This window comes from Stegodyphus dumicola, chromosome 1 (assembly GCF_044657685.1).
Source record: "Stegodyphus dumicola isolate Sdum_Otavi_A_Nest chromosome 1, ASM4465768v1".
Classification (NCBI taxonomy): domain Eukaryota; kingdom Metazoa; phylum Arthropoda; class Arachnida; order Araneae; family Eresidae; genus Stegodyphus; species Stegodyphus dumicola.
The window spans coordinates 17,400,489-17,420,336 of record NC_140768.1 but is presented as its reverse complement, the minus strand read 5'-3'; the positions used below and the strand labels follow the sequence as shown (position 1 = coordinate 17,420,336).

Sequence of the window (19,848 nt, the reverse complement as noted above, 5' to 3'; positions counted from 1 at the left end):
TATAATCGTTTGTCCTATGAGTATCATTAACAAAATCTATTTTTAGCATAAGGAAAGAAGTTTCTGCTAAATCTCTCCTTGTCAACATTTTAGCGCATTAAACTTAAATCTCTAATCGGATAATACTCTGTTATTTGGCGTCGCTGCATGATTCATCACTCAAGTTGTCATCCGTTGATAAACATGCGGTGATGAAAGCAAAATACAATAAATAATGATTCGCGATTTCGGCATCAAGGATATAAAATATTAATTGGTGTAAAATTAACAAATGTTTCGGATATATATATATATATATATATACACATCTTTCAAAATATAACTTACCAGTATGGATTCACTCTTTTAAAATAATTCTATTTTAATTAAACTTAGGAGATAATATAATCAATTAATCAATATTGTTTAGGAAATAAATTATATCTATCTATATATATATATAGTAAAAAATGTATATTTTCACTATTCAAGTATTCACTGTGACAAGTATTCTTATCTTGTCACATGAACAGGCCTCTGTGGAAAGGGGCTTCTCTGTAAATAAAGCAATTGAAATTGAAAATTTAAGTGACTCATCATACATTTTTCAATGCACAGTATTTGATTACATAAAATTTTCTGGAGGTGTTCTTAATATCGAAATTAATAAAGAAATGAGATCAGCAGCAGCTTCTGCAAGAAGTGGAGTTCGTTATTTAGAAGTTCAGTATTTAGAAGAACGTTCAGTATTTAGAAGAACAAAATTCTTTAACTAAATCTGAAAATTCAAAGAGGAAAAGAAATATTATTGAGGAAGAAATTGATTATATGAAGCAGAAGAAAAAATTTTTTCAAAGGGACATTAAAGATATTAATGAAGAAGTAGATGCTTTAGCAGATGAAGCTGAGACCAGCAGGAACATTGATTTGTTTATCAAAGCAAATGAACTTAGAAGAATAGTTAAAGAAAAGGAAATAGACATAAATAAATTAGATGTTAAAATAGCTGAAAAGATTTCAGATTTTAAAAAAAGCACAAATGTTTTGTATCTTTTATTGCACAGTTTATAAATCTAGTATCTTTCAAAAAACCAAGGAAATAAATTGTATGTTTACAAATCAGTTATTTTAATCTGCAAAATATTCTTACAGTGTGATTATAATAGTAGTTGACTGTGTTTAAATAAATATCAAATAAGTTAAATAATAATCATGTAAATCTCTAAAATAGTGACTGTTATTAGTGTAAAATACACTTATACATGTTTTTCAAGAAATTATGTTCCTAATTTAATGTTATCTACTTCATAACTTGTAGGGAGTTAGTTTAATTTTCAAAATTGTTTTATGGTAAGTATTAAATTGAATTTAATAATAGTGCATAATACACACTTCTATTAGTTTCTTAAAGTGAAATTACAAGCATGAAGTCGGTTGTATGGATAATTCCTTTATTCTATTCATTTTTTGTTTGCTGATAGGTCCTTAATTTTTTCTTTGATGGTCCTTAAAAGTCCTTAATTTTCATGTAAGGAAATGTGTACGAACCCTGTATAGGTGTAAGAGAAAAAAACTTGATGTGGTAGGAAGAAAATAAAATATAGTTTTGAAATCAACATTGTTTTTTAACTCTAAAACAGCTCAAAACTCGTACTCAGCAGAAACTGTGTTACAAATTGTTCGAGTGTTATAAATCATCGAACCTGCCCGGACAGTGGATTCTGACACCATTTGACAACTGTAATTGATGATTGATTACAGATTGAATCTCAGTTCAGGTTTGGTTTATTGTGATTTGTTAGTTTTTGTGTTATGCTGGCATAAAGTACAACAGTCAGAAGGTAAATGCTCAGCATGACCTTTGCAGGTAGTTTGTGAGGGTTTGTGTTTGTAAGTAAGATAAGACATTCACTACATAGACAAGTCCATTTTAAAATTTAGGGGAGTTTGTTCTGTGAACTCTTTGAGGAAGAAGAAAATTACCATAAATATTTCTCAGAACTTGGCACTAAAAACTCTATACGGAAACTCTATTTTATTTGGAGTTAGGAATATTTTTATCAGGAGTTAGGAATATTTTTATCAGCTTTTGTTTAAGACTCATTGTGTTTGTCACTATGGTCAATATTTTGTCATCAATTTTAAAACTATTTCTATTAAGCTATTGAGTTCAAATCTTGCACTTTGACTGTTTACGGATGACAATACAATGTGATGAAATGATTACTTCAAATTCAATTTAGATTAAGATTGAAGAGAAATACATTAAAGTAAAAAAATCAGGCAGAGCAACATCCTTGTGTTCGGCATACCAGGTTGTTCAGTAAGTTCGCAGAACAGAAATGAAGAAACCAATTTTTATTTGTATAAATGACTTTATTTTTCAACGTAGTTTTCCTCAACTTCAATACACTTATTCCAACAGTCTTCTAATTTATGGATCCCTTGACTGTAGTGGTTTTTCGGCAGCTCTTCAAAATATCCCTCCACGACAGCTATTACCTCTTCGTTTGAAGAAAATCGTTTTCCACGGAGATATTGTTTGAGGTGTGGGAAGGGCCAGAAGTTGGAGGGAGCTAAATCTGGCGAATAAGCTGTATGTTGCAACAATTCGTACTTCAATTCAGTTATTTTAGCAGTGCTTTTTTGAGCTATGTGCTCAGGTGCGTTATCTTGGTGGAAAATGATTTTCTTCTTCTGTAATCCGGGTCTTCTTTCATGAATTTTTTCGTCTAGTTGATTCAAAAGGTTAGAATAATAATCCAAATTAATTGTTTTGCCAGTTTGAAGGTAATCTATAAACAAAATTCCTTTCGCATCCCAAAAAACTGATGCTAACACCTTCTTGGCTGATTTTTGCACACGAGCCGAAGAGCTGGGTTCACACCACTCCTTAGCCTCCTGTTTTAATTCAGGATCATGTTGGTAGACCCAAGTCTCATCCATTGTGATAAATCAACAGATAAAGTCGCTTTTATTCTTCTTAAAACGCTCCAAATGTTGCTGGCAAAGTCGCATCTGAATGTGTTTTTGCTCCATCATTAGAGAATGCGGCACCCATTTTGCACAGAGTTTTTTGAAACCCAAATTAACACTCAAAATATTGCTCACTGTGCCCAATGAAATGCCTAAAACCTCTGTTAAATCTCTTTCAGTCAATCGACTGTCTTCCAATACCATATCTTGTACTTTTTCGATGATTTCCGGTGTTGATGCAGTTTTTCGACGCCCCTCTCGCGGATCATCTTCAAGGCTGGTACGACCACTTTTGAATAAACTAGCTTACTTGCAAACCATTGTTTTTGAAGGAGTAGATTCACCCAACACATTCACCATTTCGCTATGAATTTCCATTGCCTTTAAACCTTTCTTTACAAAGAATTTGATAACTGCACGTTGCTCAATTTTATCCATACCTGAAAAAAGGCACAACATGTTAGATATAAAGGGCGGTTAAGCAATGAATAAATTAGCAGATCGAAATGAAACTTTTGACGTGTTCCTAAGAAAGAACAAATATGAAAATGGCGTCGAAGTTTTAAATCTAATATTGATGAATAGATGGCGCTCCGCGAACTTATTGAACAACCTTGTACACTTTTGTCAAGATTCTATCGATTTCGAGGGTGAACAAGTACACCAGATGGGAGAAAATATTCTTGAGAAATGTTGGAATTTAGCTTGAGAGATGAATATATCAGCAGAACTTGAACAGGAAGTGAAAAGGAAAGTTAATGTATAATATAGTCAAGAATCAGATAATAACAGAATTAATTTCCAGAAAATATTTTTTCACTACAGAAGAGAAAAGAATCATTTATTTTAATTTCACAAACAAAATAGAGATATGAAAAGTTAAAGGAAGAAGGAATAAAGGAATCCAGAAAGAGAAATAAAAATCAAAACTCCTGGAAATTTTATGAAAACCATGGAAATCATGATTCAAACTTATAATCTAGGAAAAAGGCAGTCAGAATGAACATTTAAAAAAAAATACTCTTTACATTTTAAATGTTAATTAAATGGCCTCGAAAGCGTTCTAAAAATGTATAAACATCTTCTGTATGGCCTTTGGGCTCACAAATTTTATGTAATTTCTCACACATTTTATAAAAAGTTTTATATTTTTTATGTGCATGACCTCGTATGATTATATCATGTTCAGAATAATAATTGCTAAAGCTTTTGTGTCTTTATAAAATCATTTGTCTTGTTTGGCTTGATTTACTTCACAAGTTTCTGTCTTGATGGACTTCCCAAAGTTTTGACTGTATTTAAATCACCTTCACTTGAAAATGCTATATTTCAAAGTTCGTTTTATCCAGTTTCTCAGTCTATAAGTTAGTAAGTATCCAGTTCTCAGTCTGTAAATTTGGGGATCTTGCAGGCTACCATGTCACCATGTTTGGATATGAAGATTGAAGGACTCTATCCAGGAAGAGTTCTGTTAAAGTAGTCATTGACAGTATGTATGACTTGTGACCGTATCCTGCTGGGGGAATTAATTTCTGGAAACCTAGGGAGATGTTGCATCAAAAATCTTCTGACCATGTGTCTTTAGCGGTCTGGATTAACAGTTGTGGTATTTCCTCTATAGTCTAAAAAATATGATACCAGATGATGAAAGTGCATACCACACCATAACTTTTACACTTTGCAATGGCTTTTCATGCAAATCAGCTGATTTTCATGATTCGGTACTTTTCCGTTTTGCCGGTGCAGGTGATAAAGTTGCCACTAATGGTGCAACCCATGCCAAACGGAATATCCTCACTGGTAACCTTTTACGCCTCATTTTCAAAACAAGTCACAGCCATTTCTTATCAGGTTCATTGTTTCTTTTAATACTGGCATACAATTACATAGAATTTTTACCAGATAGTTCAGTTTTATGCCCTAAGGACATTCGCGGTAATTAAGTCAATTAGGATGCAATCACATTGCTCACCCGAAACCGAAAATATAGAAAAGGCAAAGTCAAGGGTTAAATTCATCAAATCTAATGAGAATGCACTAGCGAAGTAAAGCACTGCGGTTTTACATCATTTCTGAGTAAGCTATTCGTACGAATTAAAATAATCCTTGCATTTAACTTGTATTCCAAAAAAAGATTTAACTTGAAATTAATGTAGATAATTACTGAGAGAATTAGATTTTTGTAGCATAGTTCCTATGAGATGAGATCACTTGGGGTCACGTGATATGAACTGGCAAATCAGGATGTTGTACCATGAACGCATAGTAAATTCTTAAATTAATGACATTTTACAAATTTATTGTCTTTTTATAAGATTTGTAACAATATTAAAATGTTTACACTTCCAAAATAAAAAATTCGTAGAACCAACATTTGTTAACATTTTTTATGTGTATGTCGCCAATAAAGTCTGCTTGGCGAGATTTGCGCTGGCGAAACAGAAAAGTACCCATGATTCCAATATCGACTAAAGTCACACAGTCACCATTCTTATAAAATGCAGAATTATGCAGAATGAGAGTTAGAGTACTTCCATATAGAGTTTTGAGTTCTGAGAAATATTTACGGTAATTTTCTTCTTCCTCAAACTGTTTACAGAACAAGCTCCCTAAATTTTAAAATGGATTTGTCTATGTAGTGAATGTTTTATCTTACTTTATGCAGAATGCACGCTGTACACTGGACTACTGCTCTATGTTTAACAGATGACATTAAACAATAATCCAAAATTTCCATGCCCCTTCGTGAGAAAATGAACTATTGGACTTTTAAAATTTTCTGCTTCACTGGCAGACACTGTATATCAATCGGTAAGTACTTGACTACGAATCAATGCATTGTTACCTAGTTGTATGGGCTGGATTGGGTTCTCATACTCTAAAGGACTCCTTACTGCTGTTTGTATCTTCAACAGCTACATCCATGTCTACATTCCGTGCCTTAGTAAATCTCTTCACAATGGCAAGAAAGTTACAACCATAGCCATGACAGTTAACTACAAGGATAACCACACCAGTCTGACTTCAGTTAGGGTTAAAATACACTGGTCCTCAACATTAAAGTATAATGAGAAAAATATGCTCACTAAGTGTTGCAATTAGTGCCCAGTGCTGTAATTATTTATATTAATTAAATATAATTGAACAAAAAATTGCACTTTCACGCATATGTCAGTGCCAGAAATATGCAAATTCGATGATTGGCAGTGTGGTGCGCAATGTACATGTTGGAATTCCAGTCTGTAGTCTGTTTAAAATGAATGTTGTTTTGAGAGTGATCAGTATTCAGTAGTTATGCCTCAAAGGCATGAATTAAGTGAAGGTCTAAAATGGCGAATGATTGGTAGAATCGAGAGAGGTCGAACACAAATGCAGCTCTCCCAAGATTTAAATATTCCTCAAAGTGTCATATCAAGAGTTTGGAGTCACTTTTTAAGCACTGGATTGGTTGATAGATAGCCTGATCAAGGGTGACCAAGAACAATAACTGCATCAGAAGATCATTTCCTATCACTGTCGGCTCGAAGAAACCACAAAGCGACTACAAGAGATTTGGTTTTAGATCATCAGGCTGCCATGGAAATTCAAATTAGCTGTTCTACTGCTGCATGAAGGCTTAACGAGGTTTGCCTGTAGAGAAAAATCAATATTTTGTGTCCTACTCACTTTAGCTTCCAAAGGGGCCCATTTAAAACTAGTACTGTCATCATTTCCAGTGGAGCCAAGACTATTGGGTGTGAGTTTTGTTTACTGATTAACAAAGATACAATCTGAACAGTGATCTAAAAGTGTTTTGATCTGGAGAGAGATAGGAACAGGCAACCTGTCTTCTCTTGTATGGGAAATACCCCATTTCTGCAAATGTGTTTGTTTGGGAGGGAATCATGATAAATGGCTGCACCGAGCTGCGTCTTTCAAGGAGGTTCTGAAACTGCTCAGAGATATGTGGATAAGGTAATGGAAGCTCAAGTTATACTGTTTAGAGGTGCTGTTGGCACCTCTAAACAGTATAACTTGAACTTCCATTACCTTATCCACATATCTCTGATAACAGCTAATTTGAATTTCCATGGCAGCCTGATGATCTAAAACCAAATCTCTTGTAGTCGCTTTGTGGTTTCTTCGAGCCGACAGTGATAGGAAATGATCTTCTGATGCAGTTATTGTTCCCTGAGTTTTTGTTAATGGATGACAATGCTTGGCCTTATCGAGTATATGCAGTGTCAGATGATATCACTCTAATGGATTGGCCACCTTACACACCCAACTTAAACCTGATTGAGTATGTGTGGGATGCCTTAGGGTGCCAAATTCCAGCACCCCAAATTCCTCTTCGTACCCTGCAGGAGCTCAAAAGTGCACTTTGAGAAGAGTGGTATACAGTTCCACAACACTTGAGCAACACTTAAATAAAGTCTATGAAATGAAGATGCATATGTGTACGAGGTGATCACATAACCATATTAAAGAAAATTATTTTCTATGAGAGGTGAACTTAATTTTTCCATAAGTCTGGTTTTAATTTTATTATTTTGCAAGTAACTGCCAAACATTGTAATTTATGTGTACTAATGCTTTTGTACAAAATTCTGTTAATGATTTTTCATTAAATATCAATTGTATTTTATTCCTGTCATTATCAGTTAATTTACATTGCATGTCTCTTCCTTTTCAGCATTGCTTTGATGAAAGGAGAATGCAAATTTTCCAATATGTCTGTATTATGCTAACATTTATAATGATTTCGGAATGCGTTTGAAAGAGGAGATATATCATGGTCTTTAAAGAGGAACTTCTGATTGCGCTAATTTAAATCAGAATGCATCAGAAGTGTGGCAGATAAATAGCCGTTATCTTTAAGGATATAAAGAGAGAAATTTTCTTCATTAAAAACGGAAATAAAGTTTAAATATTGTACATACATATGCATATAAAAACATTAAATATATGTGCTTTTTATTATTAGCAACTGTGAGATGGAAAACCTAAAACGAAGATATGAAGAAAAAACAGCAAAACTGGAGCATGCAAAATCCGACTTGGAACATATAGAATCATACATTATTGTGAGAATTTTTTTAATAAAATCTGTTGACATATATATGTTTATTGTTATTCTTTCTCCTGTCTGAAAGCTTGTGAAAATGTTTTACACTCTTTTTATTATCTAGAAAATTAATGAGATGATGGAAAAACGATCCAAGAAATTTGCAAACATTCTTAAGAATACGAAACTTTGTCTTTCTATGAATTTCATTACTTACCTGAATTCAAGTGGATTTGTTGGAGACCTTATTTTTGATGATAATCAGGAAACATTAATTATAGAAGTAAGTTTGTAAATATATTTAACCATGTTCTTTTTTTCTTTGGAAGAAAAAGCTTAATTTGGCTGTGTTTTTATTAGCTGATATTTAAAATGCAACTGATGTTTGTATGTATGTACTGTTTCGGTTTCAAATGGAATCTGTGAAATTTGTGGTCTGTATTGAAAATTCCCTGATTGTCTGACTCCAAATAATAACAATTGGGTAAGCAATAAAGCATTCCTTTTTCAAAATGAGCAGCTCTCTTTATACACAAGCATCACCCTTTTGGCGATGGAAATTAAATGCAACAGGATTAAGTTACTTGGGCATCAGGGGATGAATCTGAATCAGGTTCCTCCACAGAAGCAAAGACAGAAAAAGAAGCACTTGGTACAAAATCGTGACCTGTTTAAAATTCTATATGATGCATGCTGTAGCAAGACGGCATTGTATTAGCATAATTTCCACTACATCCTCCCCCCCCCTCCGGGGATGAAGAAGTTCACCAGAAGTAAAGATTAAATCATATAAAATTAAATTAAGATACATTTACAAACTTCTAATGTTCTAAATAATAAAGTATTGCACTGACCTCCTTAACATACTAACTCCTTAACATCCTGAGGTCTTCAATGTGCGACTGCGCACCTTTCCATCTCTTCCTTTATGAATGTCTACAATCTTTCCAAGCTGCCACATATAGCAAGGTAACTTGTCCTCTTGTAGTAAAATGACATCACTCATCTGGAACTTATGTGCAACGTCAAGAAGTGTTGTATGATGAGCTGTCTTCAACTGGAGTAAATATTCCTTGTGCCATCTGCACCAGAAGTTATTCAGCAGGCTTTGAGAATATAGATAGCTACCTTTACAGGATGCTTTAGGTAACATGGTCAGTAGATGTTGCTAGATTAGGTGGAGAAGTCAGTCTTTTGCCTACTAAGAAATGAGAAGGAGTTAGAGAAGATAGTTCAAAAGAATCATTATATACATAAGTAATCATACATAAGTAATCAGCTGAGAATTAACAATAGCTTTAATTTCCATTATTACAGTTTGCAGTTCTTTGTAAGATAATAAAGCCTTTCCTAGAGTTTTCCCTCAAACAAACTTTTATTATCTGTACCATCCTCTCCCAAAACCCCGCCCACCAAGTAGCCTTTACTGCTATATATTTAAACTTGATCCCCCTTTTCTCATAATAATTCATAACCTGATCAATGGTAACTGACATCCATAATCTTCAGAGATCATATCCTACTTGTTTAAAAGTTTTTGCATTTTCTCCTTAAATGACTTTAGATAATCCATATCTTGCTATGAAACATAAGAAAGTGAGAAGATATTTCTCACTTATTAAACCTAAAACCATTTCTAAGTGAATAGCATGAGTTACTGCACATGAGAAAATGGCAATGTATGCTTTTTCATTTATACCCTTCACATACAATGGCCCAAATCCACTTCAATAACCTCAAAAGCACATGCTTCTTTAACTCTATCGAGAAGTAATGGAGCTGTTGTCTGAGTTCCGTAGCATGCCTTAAACCTTTTACATTTATAACAATTGTTCAAAACCTTTTTGATGTTTTGGCAATATAATATATTTGGCAGTATCCAATAACGATCTCTGATTTGTTCGAGCATGTCAGAAACCCCGGAATGCAACACATTTTGATGTTCTTGCATAATTAGCAGTTCTGTAAAGTGATGCTTTTCAGGAAATATCCACGGGTGTTTTTGACTAATAGTAAAACATAAATTTTCAAGCTGTCTGCCTAAACGTACAAATCCATTTTCTTCCAAATTTGGGTCAAGGGCAATCAATTAGAAAATCTATTCACTCCCTTTTCTCGAGATAATTGTATTAATTTCATTTGGAACTCTGTTTCTTGAACATATTTTATCCAGAATCTTTCAACCTCAGCTAATTCCTTTGTCATGAATCCTTTTATCTTCTCAGATTTCGGTTTGATATTATGAACAAACTCCTTATCCATACTGTTATTCGGATAATCCATTGCAGGCTGTTATAATTATTCAAATTCAATAGTAGTCCGCATTCTGTTTTTAACTTCACATGATATCTGTGTAATATTTAACTGCCTATCATTTTTATTGTTTTTTTAGTCCCGACATTTAATGCCTTGTTTGGAACTTTGGGTTTGATACTCTTGAAACCAACTAGGTCTATTCCATCAAAGCTAATCTGACACAAGAGAATGTTCACATGAATCAGTTTGTTTCTTATCAGGTAATACAGAATCTTATTCTGTATTACCTGAATTTGTGGAAGTCTTCCCTTGAGGCTGATGCCCAGTCTCTCTAACACTCAAGAACTGTGTTCCTATATACATCTATCTCACTGACATCAACGTGAAAGCTAACAAAAAGTAGAAATGAAAGTGTGTAAGGTGTTTTGAAACCCATGGGTAAAAATTTAAGAAGTGATAAACACGCATATTAGAAATGCCTTCAATGACCCCTTAAATTTTTGCCGTGAGTTTCGAAATGCCCTGTACATCAAATCATAAGGTAATGTGTTAATTAACATGATCGTTGCATCTATACCTAAAGAATCAAGAGGGGACTTTTAAGTGGCAGCAGCTATTTGGATATAATTCGGTATATAATAGTTTTAGATTAGCATACTTTTTGGGTACTGATACTGCTTGATTTGAAATAAAAGTACTTTAACATTGGATAGCACATCTGCTATGCTAAATTTCCAATATTTATGTTTTGTAAAAAATGTGATCTTCAGTTCTCTCATTTTAGACATTTTTGTATTTTTCTTAAACTGAGTTTATACCATTTTCTATCACTGTTTGGTTTTTATTTGTGGCAAAATTTCGGTTGTTGTTATTATAACATGAGTATCTGTGCATGCACGGCTTTTGATTTATCATTATATTTGCCCTATATTTTGCAATTCAAATTAAAGTATTTTTCATGAAGTACTTAATTTGTTTTCCTGTTAACATCCCCTATCAGTTTTTCGAAAACAAAATGTTTGAAAGCTCATAAATATCTTTTTAAATTTATATTTATAGGCTGCTCCAAGAGATAGTGAATCTGATAAACATGCTCAAACATTATATGCTCTTAGCGGAGGAGAAAGATCTTTCATTAGCATTTGCTTTCTGTTGTCTTTATGGGAAGGAATTGAAATGCCGTTCCGAATTTTAGACGAATTTGATATTTTTATGGTAAGTTATTAAGGTCAAATAACTTTTTTCGATGTATTTTTAACACGTTTTCAATTTTAAATCTATTATGGGAAATTGAATGAACTGGAATAAATTTACATTAGTTCTTCAACGTTGTGTTCTCACTGCGCATCCTCCTGCAGGAGCTAAATTACTATCATTTTGCAGTCATTCTAAAATTCTTTTCCAGAACTATAAAATTTTAAAAGAACTGTAAATTTTTACCTAATTTTCTTTCAGTTTTCCATATGTATATCAGGTTCCATGTTTTTCTCATGGAGAAAATATTAATTTTGCCAGCTATATTGCTTTTCACGTTTCGACATGGGTACTACAAGATGATCATCAGACAAGAAAAAATTTTTAAATAAAATCTCCTCCAGATAATAGTAGTTTTGTGATAAAATGGTCAAAATTTATTATTCAGTCAGCAGTTATCTGAGAAAAATAACATTTACATATATTTTGTCTATGAAAGTAATTAGAGTCAACATGTAACTCTTATCACAATTAAGTTGCTAAAATTCATTTAAGCTGTATCAGAATTAAAATTTAGGTATTTATATGCATAAAACTGACAATTTTAGGGGAATATTTAATAGACTTTCCATAATTAAAAAATAAATCTGATTTGTTTCGGGTTTCATTTTCATTTTCTCATGCCTGAACATGTTCAGAACCCATAGCTAAAATTAGAAAACTAGGATCACAAAGCTGTCAGAATTTCATTGATGCTATTATAGTTCGACCATCTCCAATGCAAACTTTACTGGCATTCTGCAAAAACACGTAGACTCGTCCAAAAAGATTGTTATTACATGTTCCAATGTGAAAGTCTTCTGTTCTCCAGAAAAAAGAGAGTTTATATACTCCAGGGACAGAAAGCCTCTATCCTTCCACCCTATTTTCAGAATAATTCAGTCCGAATAGCTTATGTGTGTTTGCGCTCATGGTCGCGAATGAGGTGGTTGAACTATATCTCAAAATTCGGTACTCATTTGCTATCGGGACTAGGTTCAGGAATGTTTGCCTGTATGTGTCTATATATACACATACATATATTCACGCATACAATGAACACATGTATACATATATACATTTCTGAATGCGGTCCCGATAACAGAAGAGTACTCCAAATTCTAATGACTAGAAATTCTTAGTGAGTGATTATAAATATCATTTGCTGTGCATTGTTAGATATATGCAACACAATTATAGTGGGGATTTCAAGAAAAAGACTCAAGATAAAAACATTGTTGTATACATTTATGTGGGATATAGATTAGACCTCTCAGTGCAGTGCAATGTTAGCATTTAAACATTCATGTGCTGTCTTAGATACTCACATGTGTCTACAAGAAATTTTACCTTTATTTTTATTATTTCCTTGTAAGAAGTGTTGTAATTGTGAAAAATTTTGGGTATCTTATTTCAACAGAAATATTCATTTTGCTGTTTTTTTGTGTGATGTATAGAAAGGATAAAGATATCTGTACATAAAATTTTTAAGACCAAATAGGTCTTACGTCTCATTACTTGTTAGCTTTACAATTTATGTTTCGATTATACGTATGCATGTATATATCTCGGAAAACTCTAAAACGATTAGCCATAAAACATTGAACTTTGTTGGGATTTGCAGAGAGACGAGAGAAACATTTCTGGTAGTGGCACCCGAGGAGCACGTTGTCTTTTGCGATGCATCACGGAAAATATTAACCACGGAACCATGATTTATTCGGACTGTTTGAAATGGTACAAAACTCAGTAACCTGAAGAAGCTATCTATTCCCATCTGAATGTTAACCACAAGTATAATTTTGTAGATGCGGAAACAAGTGCTCGTACGCAAACTGTCAAGCATTTATGGGGATCGGGTAAACAAATAAATAAAATACGACACAGTGTGGCAAGGCAACATCTCACTCTATCTGTCAGAATTTATTTGGAAAAAGGAAGAAGCAACTGGGAGGAATTATTTTGGTTCCATTATAGAGTCTACAGGCAGTTTCCACTTGAAATCATCACTAATTGACGTTAACAAATGCCCCTTCCACCCTTTTATAGTTAAATTGTCTTATTATGAATTATTATGTGTTCTTATATATTATTCATTCTTACAATTTTATGGTATTCCATGTAGATAAAGGAAAAGTGCCAAAAATAAAATAATAAAACTCGATTAAAATGTGTTTGAAAGTGAATTTGTGAATAACATTTTCACTTCTCTCATATTGAAGTATTTAATGAATGAGGTTTGATTTCGGGAGCCCGAGTTCATCATTAATTTTCGCTGCATAATTAAGGAAAACTAAAGGCAAACTGCATATTTCTGCTTCAAAAACCATATGGCCTCATTTTATTAGTGCTATTGTTACCGGAAAAGTATGAAATCTGGTATTCTGTAGAATAACTAGGCATTTTAACCCCTTCGAGCTGGGTAGTGAAAACGCGCGCTTATCGCTGAGGCCGGCAGTGTCTTACGCGAGCATCTCTCCAGGGCCGGGGGCTTTTTTGTTACTAAGCCTAAATCCATGAAGTTTCCGAAGTATCAACGCATTGTTTAATAATGCTCTATAGAGTATTTAAACGGCTTATGCTTTATAAATGTTTTTATATATATACTTTAATTACCTTATTTCTTGTTTAAATGCATATTTTACACATTTTATTTTAATTACTCACCATTTTATGACTTTTAACATTATACATCTGAAAACTAAATATATTACTTAAAATTCTCTTTTCATATGAAAAATTTGAAAACTGGGATCTACACACAGTCCTACATTACATTTCTTGCACTCGTAATAACTCATTTGCCGTTTTGGAGGATTTTTCCGGGAATGTGAACAAACGAAGCATCGTCGTCTCATTTTCTTATCAGTCTCTTCTGAACAAAGTTTTGGAAAACGTCTTTCAGTTAATCTTTCAGAATCAATATCAGAATATCAGAATTTCAGAATCAATATCTGAAATATTTTGCATCATTTCTGCTATTTCATGCTCCGTTAAACATTTTCGACGCTTCGACATTGAAATGGTAAAAACAGAAAGAATTCACGTCTAACAAGATCTAATTATTTTCTAAAAACTGAACTGTAAACCGAAATACTCAACGCTTTAGCACATATAAAACTTCTACTTACAATAAACAACTGCCACGTGCAAATAAAGTGCGATTTAAAGAGACGTCATAAATCACGCCATTCGGAAACATTTATTTCCCCGTTTGTTTATATAATCAAAAACACTTGTATGTGAGTCATGCTTCTCTCATTTCGAGTAGAAGGTCTAATTTACATGTATCTGAAACCATATGTACATACAGTGCCATCTTGTGGCAGAAATTATAGTTTGAGAAACATTCCAAGGTACTGGCACAAATACGTGACAGTCGGTAGAGAATGGAACAATCCTCTGGCACGCCTGCGTGTCGGCCAGTAGGTAAGTGCGTTCGTTGCTGGCACGTATACGTGACAGTCGGTGCGAAGGGGTTAAAGAATGCCGAAAACTGGCCAACAATGTATGAAATGATAAACGTCTCACACATTGACTAGGCATTCTATAGAATGACAAATGGCCAGAATATGAAATACATCTCCATATTATGCACATTGCCTTTGGAAAGTATGTAATAATTCATACAATTTATTGGCAGTTGTAATGGGTGTGACAGAGGATAGTTTCTATCCACTTGGAACTTCTGAAAGTATTTTAAAACAGCTATATACGAGATCATAGTTCATTTTATGTTCCAAGAACTTGCTTAGTGTTGGAAGATATTCCCGACCACAAAATTCCTCTCTGGTCAACTGCAGTTGCTCAGTCCAGTGAGGTGGCCAAGGATTCGTCATGTGTAAAAAAAGTGCTGAAACATGAAATGTGTTTGAGTGAAAAAGTAATGAAATGAATTCAAAATGTTATTCAAGCGTACCATGTTGCAACAAATGGCTTAATTTTAATTTCTAAATTCCATACGATTTTTTTTTTCTATATTGAGACATATGTTTCCTACAACTTTCATTTTTCTGCATATGTTTTGAAAAGAAGTTTTTTAGTGGCTCCCCTTCATTATTTTTTCATAATAATATATGTATTTCGGAGCAATGGATGTCTTTTAAATAATAGCCTTAGCATGACCTCTTTCTCATACTTTGCCTAAACAGCATTTATCATTCTGTATTAAGCCTAGGTATTATATACAATGCCTAGGTAAAGTATATAATAATTCTCATATTTCATACTTTGCCTAAAAATGTCAAGCATTCTAAAAATGCCTAGATATTCTATAGATTGCCGGCGTCTCATACTTTGTTGGTAACATTATTAACCTTGTGTTGTCATATTCTTTTGTTATTGACTGGCTTAGGTGCATGTAAGAGCTTTCTAATAAAATTATAAACATTTCTGAACTTAACACTGAATTTACTGAACTGTTAACTCTCTCAGCGTTACTGCCGGAAAATTCCGTACAGAAGGTTGCCTTCCACATTCATTATACATGAAAATTTCTGCTAGCTTTGAATGTATCTGATTTCAGTTTGGATGTATATTGGAAGAAAAGGAATCAAGGTACAAAATGAAAGAGTCATTTTTTAATTAAAATCAAGAAAATATCACTTATTCATGACATTTTGAGGAACTTTGAAATTTCAGGGATAAACCCGTAATGCTCAGAGTGTTAATGCACAAAAGAAATTTTTAGCACTATGCCTTATGTGTCAGGGCCGTGCATTTTATCTATTTGTTCCATATTTTAGTGCCTGATGAAATTTTTGATTGCTCAAATTTTTTCTTTTTAGGACTCGCAAAATCGTCATTTAAGTTTCACTCACTTGACAGAAGTTGCCAAGCAAAAAACAGATGTGCAGTTCATATTTCTATCACCTCTCGAAATTCCCATTATGAAAGATTCTGCTTACATCAGAGTGCACAAAATGCCTGCTCCAAAACGAACAGAAGCTGACGAAGAAACCATGTGAAAATGCAAGTAAATTGGAGTTGTTGAAGCATCTCTTTTTTTGTCCATTCAACGTTTTCATATAATTTCTTGTTACAAGGTTAGCTCAGAAAAGGTAAAAAAATAAATAACGTTTATGTAATGTTGTTTTGGTAACTCCTAAAAACAAAGAAGTAGCGTTACACATTTCAAAGTGAAATACCATTTAATGACATAAAAAACAACATATAAAGCATATACAAACATTTGCTAAACACTTTTATACACAGTGGAGTTATGTAAAATCTACATCAAAAGAACAGAATAGCAATACTTTGCAATATAAGGACAGTTTTTGAATCACAAGTAATTGGTGAATAAAGGGACCTTTCTTTTTATAAATGTGTGTGTTCTTTTTATAAGTGTGTCTTTCTTTTATAAGTATATATAAATTGAAATTTTTTATTCATAATGCCTTTATTTTTATAATAAGAAAATGTCATGATAATTGATATATATGCTAACATATAAAATTATGTTATGATGATAATTGTTATGTATGTTAACATATGAAATTATGTTATAATATGAAAATGTTTTGATAATTTTTATACATGTTAACATACGAAATTATGCTATGATGTTGTTATAATTGTTAAAATATAAAATTATGTTATGATAATTTGTATAGGATGAATTTATAATAAAGTATATTATATAATTATTATATGTAGAATCATTTTTCTTTTTATAATGGAGAAATATGATGTGGATAATGGAGAAATATGAAATACAGTGCCCTCCAAAAGTTAAGGAACAGCATATTTGTAGAGACATTAGGTATTTTTTGAAAGCAGAAGACTTGAAAAATTAGCACTGCCTATGCCAGAACTCGAACCTCGGACCTCTCAATACTTGCCGAGTGTGCTGACCACTACACCATGAAGGCATGCTAAGAAGGCAGGAGAAATACCTCCTTCTTAGCATGCCTTCATACTCCCCCTTTTAAAGGGCGACTGAGGATTAGGAAACCCAATCGCCAAATCCTGATGGCAGAAAATCATCACCCACCATCTTTTTTAGTTCGGGTGCCACTGTAAAGACATTATGTATTTTCGAAGCAGAGATGAAAAAGAAGCAGTACCCTCACCTTACTCGAACCATGGACCTCTCGAATACGTGCCGAGTATGCTAACCACTACACCATGAAGGCGTACTAAGAAGGCGGGAGAAATGGGTTATATGTTTTTGTGTCTAATTTGAAAATGAAGCAACATAGAAACAAGAAATTTACAGGACATGTTCACTAAACAGTTCTTTAATGAATGCGATGTAGAATGTTTCTATAGTTAAATAGAAACATGACACACAGTATACACATAGAAACAGTATATCACAATTTTTTGAAAAAAAAAAAATGAGGTGGTAACATTACAAAAATGGGTTCTAATAAGGAATATATCCATCTCTAGCTGCAATATGTTGGTGGCAGTGATGTTCCATGCTGTCAATTAAGTTGTTGGTTAATGAAATATGAAGCAATGACCAGCCAGCGGAGTAATCCTTTTCCAAGCTCATCTAATGACCTTGGAGGAGGACTTAGCAGCATCCTGTCTCTCGAAGTAGTCCTAATGATGCTCTATCCGATACAGGTCTGGGGATTGAGCTGGCCATTCCATCTGCTTCATACTGTGACCCTCAAGATAGTCTTCAGCAACCCGAAGTCGGTGCAGTCATGCATTGTCATCCATCAAAAGAAATCCAGGACCAATAGCTGTGGCATATGGGCAGACATATTGATCAAGGATCTGGTCCCAATATCTCACACCTTCAAATTTCAAAGTTCAAGGGTCAAAGTTCCTCCATGGAACATGTGCAGATAGTTTGACCACTGAGAGATCCCAGCCCAGACCATTATTCCACCACCTCTGTAACTGTGTCTTTCCACAGTGTGGGATTGGTTGTATCTAGTGTGTTGTTCCCTTCAGATCAGCTGATTACCTGAATCACTCTCCATTGTGAACCTGTACTCGTCTGTAAAGAGAACAGATGCCCATTGTTGACTGGTCCAGGACACATGTTCTCTTGCCCAACATAAATGGGCACCTCTGTGTCCTCGGATGAAGGGGACACAAACAACTGGTCGTCTTGCATGCAGACATGTATTGTGCAGCCATCTGTGCACTGTAGTAGCTGAGACTCTTGTTCCTGTTGCCACTAAATGATCTGCCATGAGCTGAGGCACAGTAATGTTACTCCTCCTTCGGGCCAAAAGATCTAAATAACGGTTTTTCGCAGTTGTTGTAACTCTAGGTCTGTCTGGAACATGTCTTCTAGACACAGAATCCTTGGATTCAAACTTATTCCATAGTCGGTGGACCATACTACGAGAGACATTGATATGTCTAGCAGCATCAGCTTGTGACATCCCCATCCATCCATCCGATCGCCCACCACTTCAACGATTCGTGCAAAAGACTTCTCCTGGACATTTGATAGACTCATCTGGATATTGTCCACAAAACTATAACAACTGAAGATCAACACTCGTGAACAAAAATTACAATTTTTGCATTTTTTCTCTAACTCATATAAGTATTCATTTCTATAAAATAAAAGTGGCAGCTTTTTTTTTCATATAATTTCTTAAACTTCATTACTGTCATACATATGAACTGTAAATTTAAACGTTAATTTTTTTTTTTTTTGTAATAGTGAGCTTTGAAAAACATGCTTTTACTTAACTTCTGGAGGGCAGTGGTTTTATTCATTGCTAAAAATGCTTATGACTGATTATTGAAATTATTATTAGTTTGGGGGAAATTCGTGAAAGCTTGCTGATACATGTATATTATCTCACAAGAATACATGTATGGTATATCATACCTTTGGCTAGGTTAATTACCGTTTATCTGAAACTTCTTTCTTTACAGCTGGAATAAATCTTTTGCAGCTTAATTAGGTGTTTAGAAACTAATATAATTTTAATCTTTTGTAAGAAGATTTGTAGTAACTGAATTCTCACTTTCTTAGAGGGGCAAAAATGATGGAGCAAATAATAGAATACATTTTTTAGATTTATATACTGAAGGCATAAGGTAAATTTGCACTCTCTCTCTCATCATTCAAAATTTAATATTTGTCTTGTTTTTGCCAGTCCAAGTATGGCATAAAAGTATTTCCATTGATTGATTTCATTATGCCTTACAGTAAAAAACCTGATGTGGACACCACATTGACTTCCTTTTATGGCTATTAAATTATATATATTTTTTTTGCTGCACTTCATTTAAATTTATTTCCTCGAATTATTCTAACTTAATTAAATGATTCCTCAAAGTAGGTTGAAAATGGCATTGAAACTGCAAATTTCGAAATTAAAAATCCCAGTCACATTTTTATTGTATGAGAGTCAAACTTATACTATTTTAAT

At 33.5% G+C, this 19,848-nt stretch overlaps 1 protein-coding gene across 2 annotated transcripts in view; it reads left to right on the top strand.

Annotated features, from left to right (window-relative positions):
- LOC118181627 (structural maintenance of chromosomes protein 6-like) overlaps positions 1-17,139 on the top strand; it is a 144,878-nt gene extending 127,739 nt beyond the window's left edge. For both annotated transcript variants that reach the window (XM_035350790.2, XM_035350789.2), the window contains 4 exons: positions 7,922-8,021; positions 8,127-8,285; positions 11,318-11,473; positions 16,279-17,139. In XM_035350790.2, coding sequence (XP_035206681.2) covers positions 7,922-8,021; positions 8,127-8,285; positions 11,318-11,473; positions 16,279-16,458 — 595 coding nt within the window. In that variant the 3' untranslated portion in view covers positions 16,459-17,139. The remainder of the gene's footprint in view (positions 1-7,921; positions 8,022-8,126; positions 8,286-11,317; positions 11,474-16,278) is intronic.
- Positions 17,140-19,848: the final 2,709 nt, after the last annotated feature.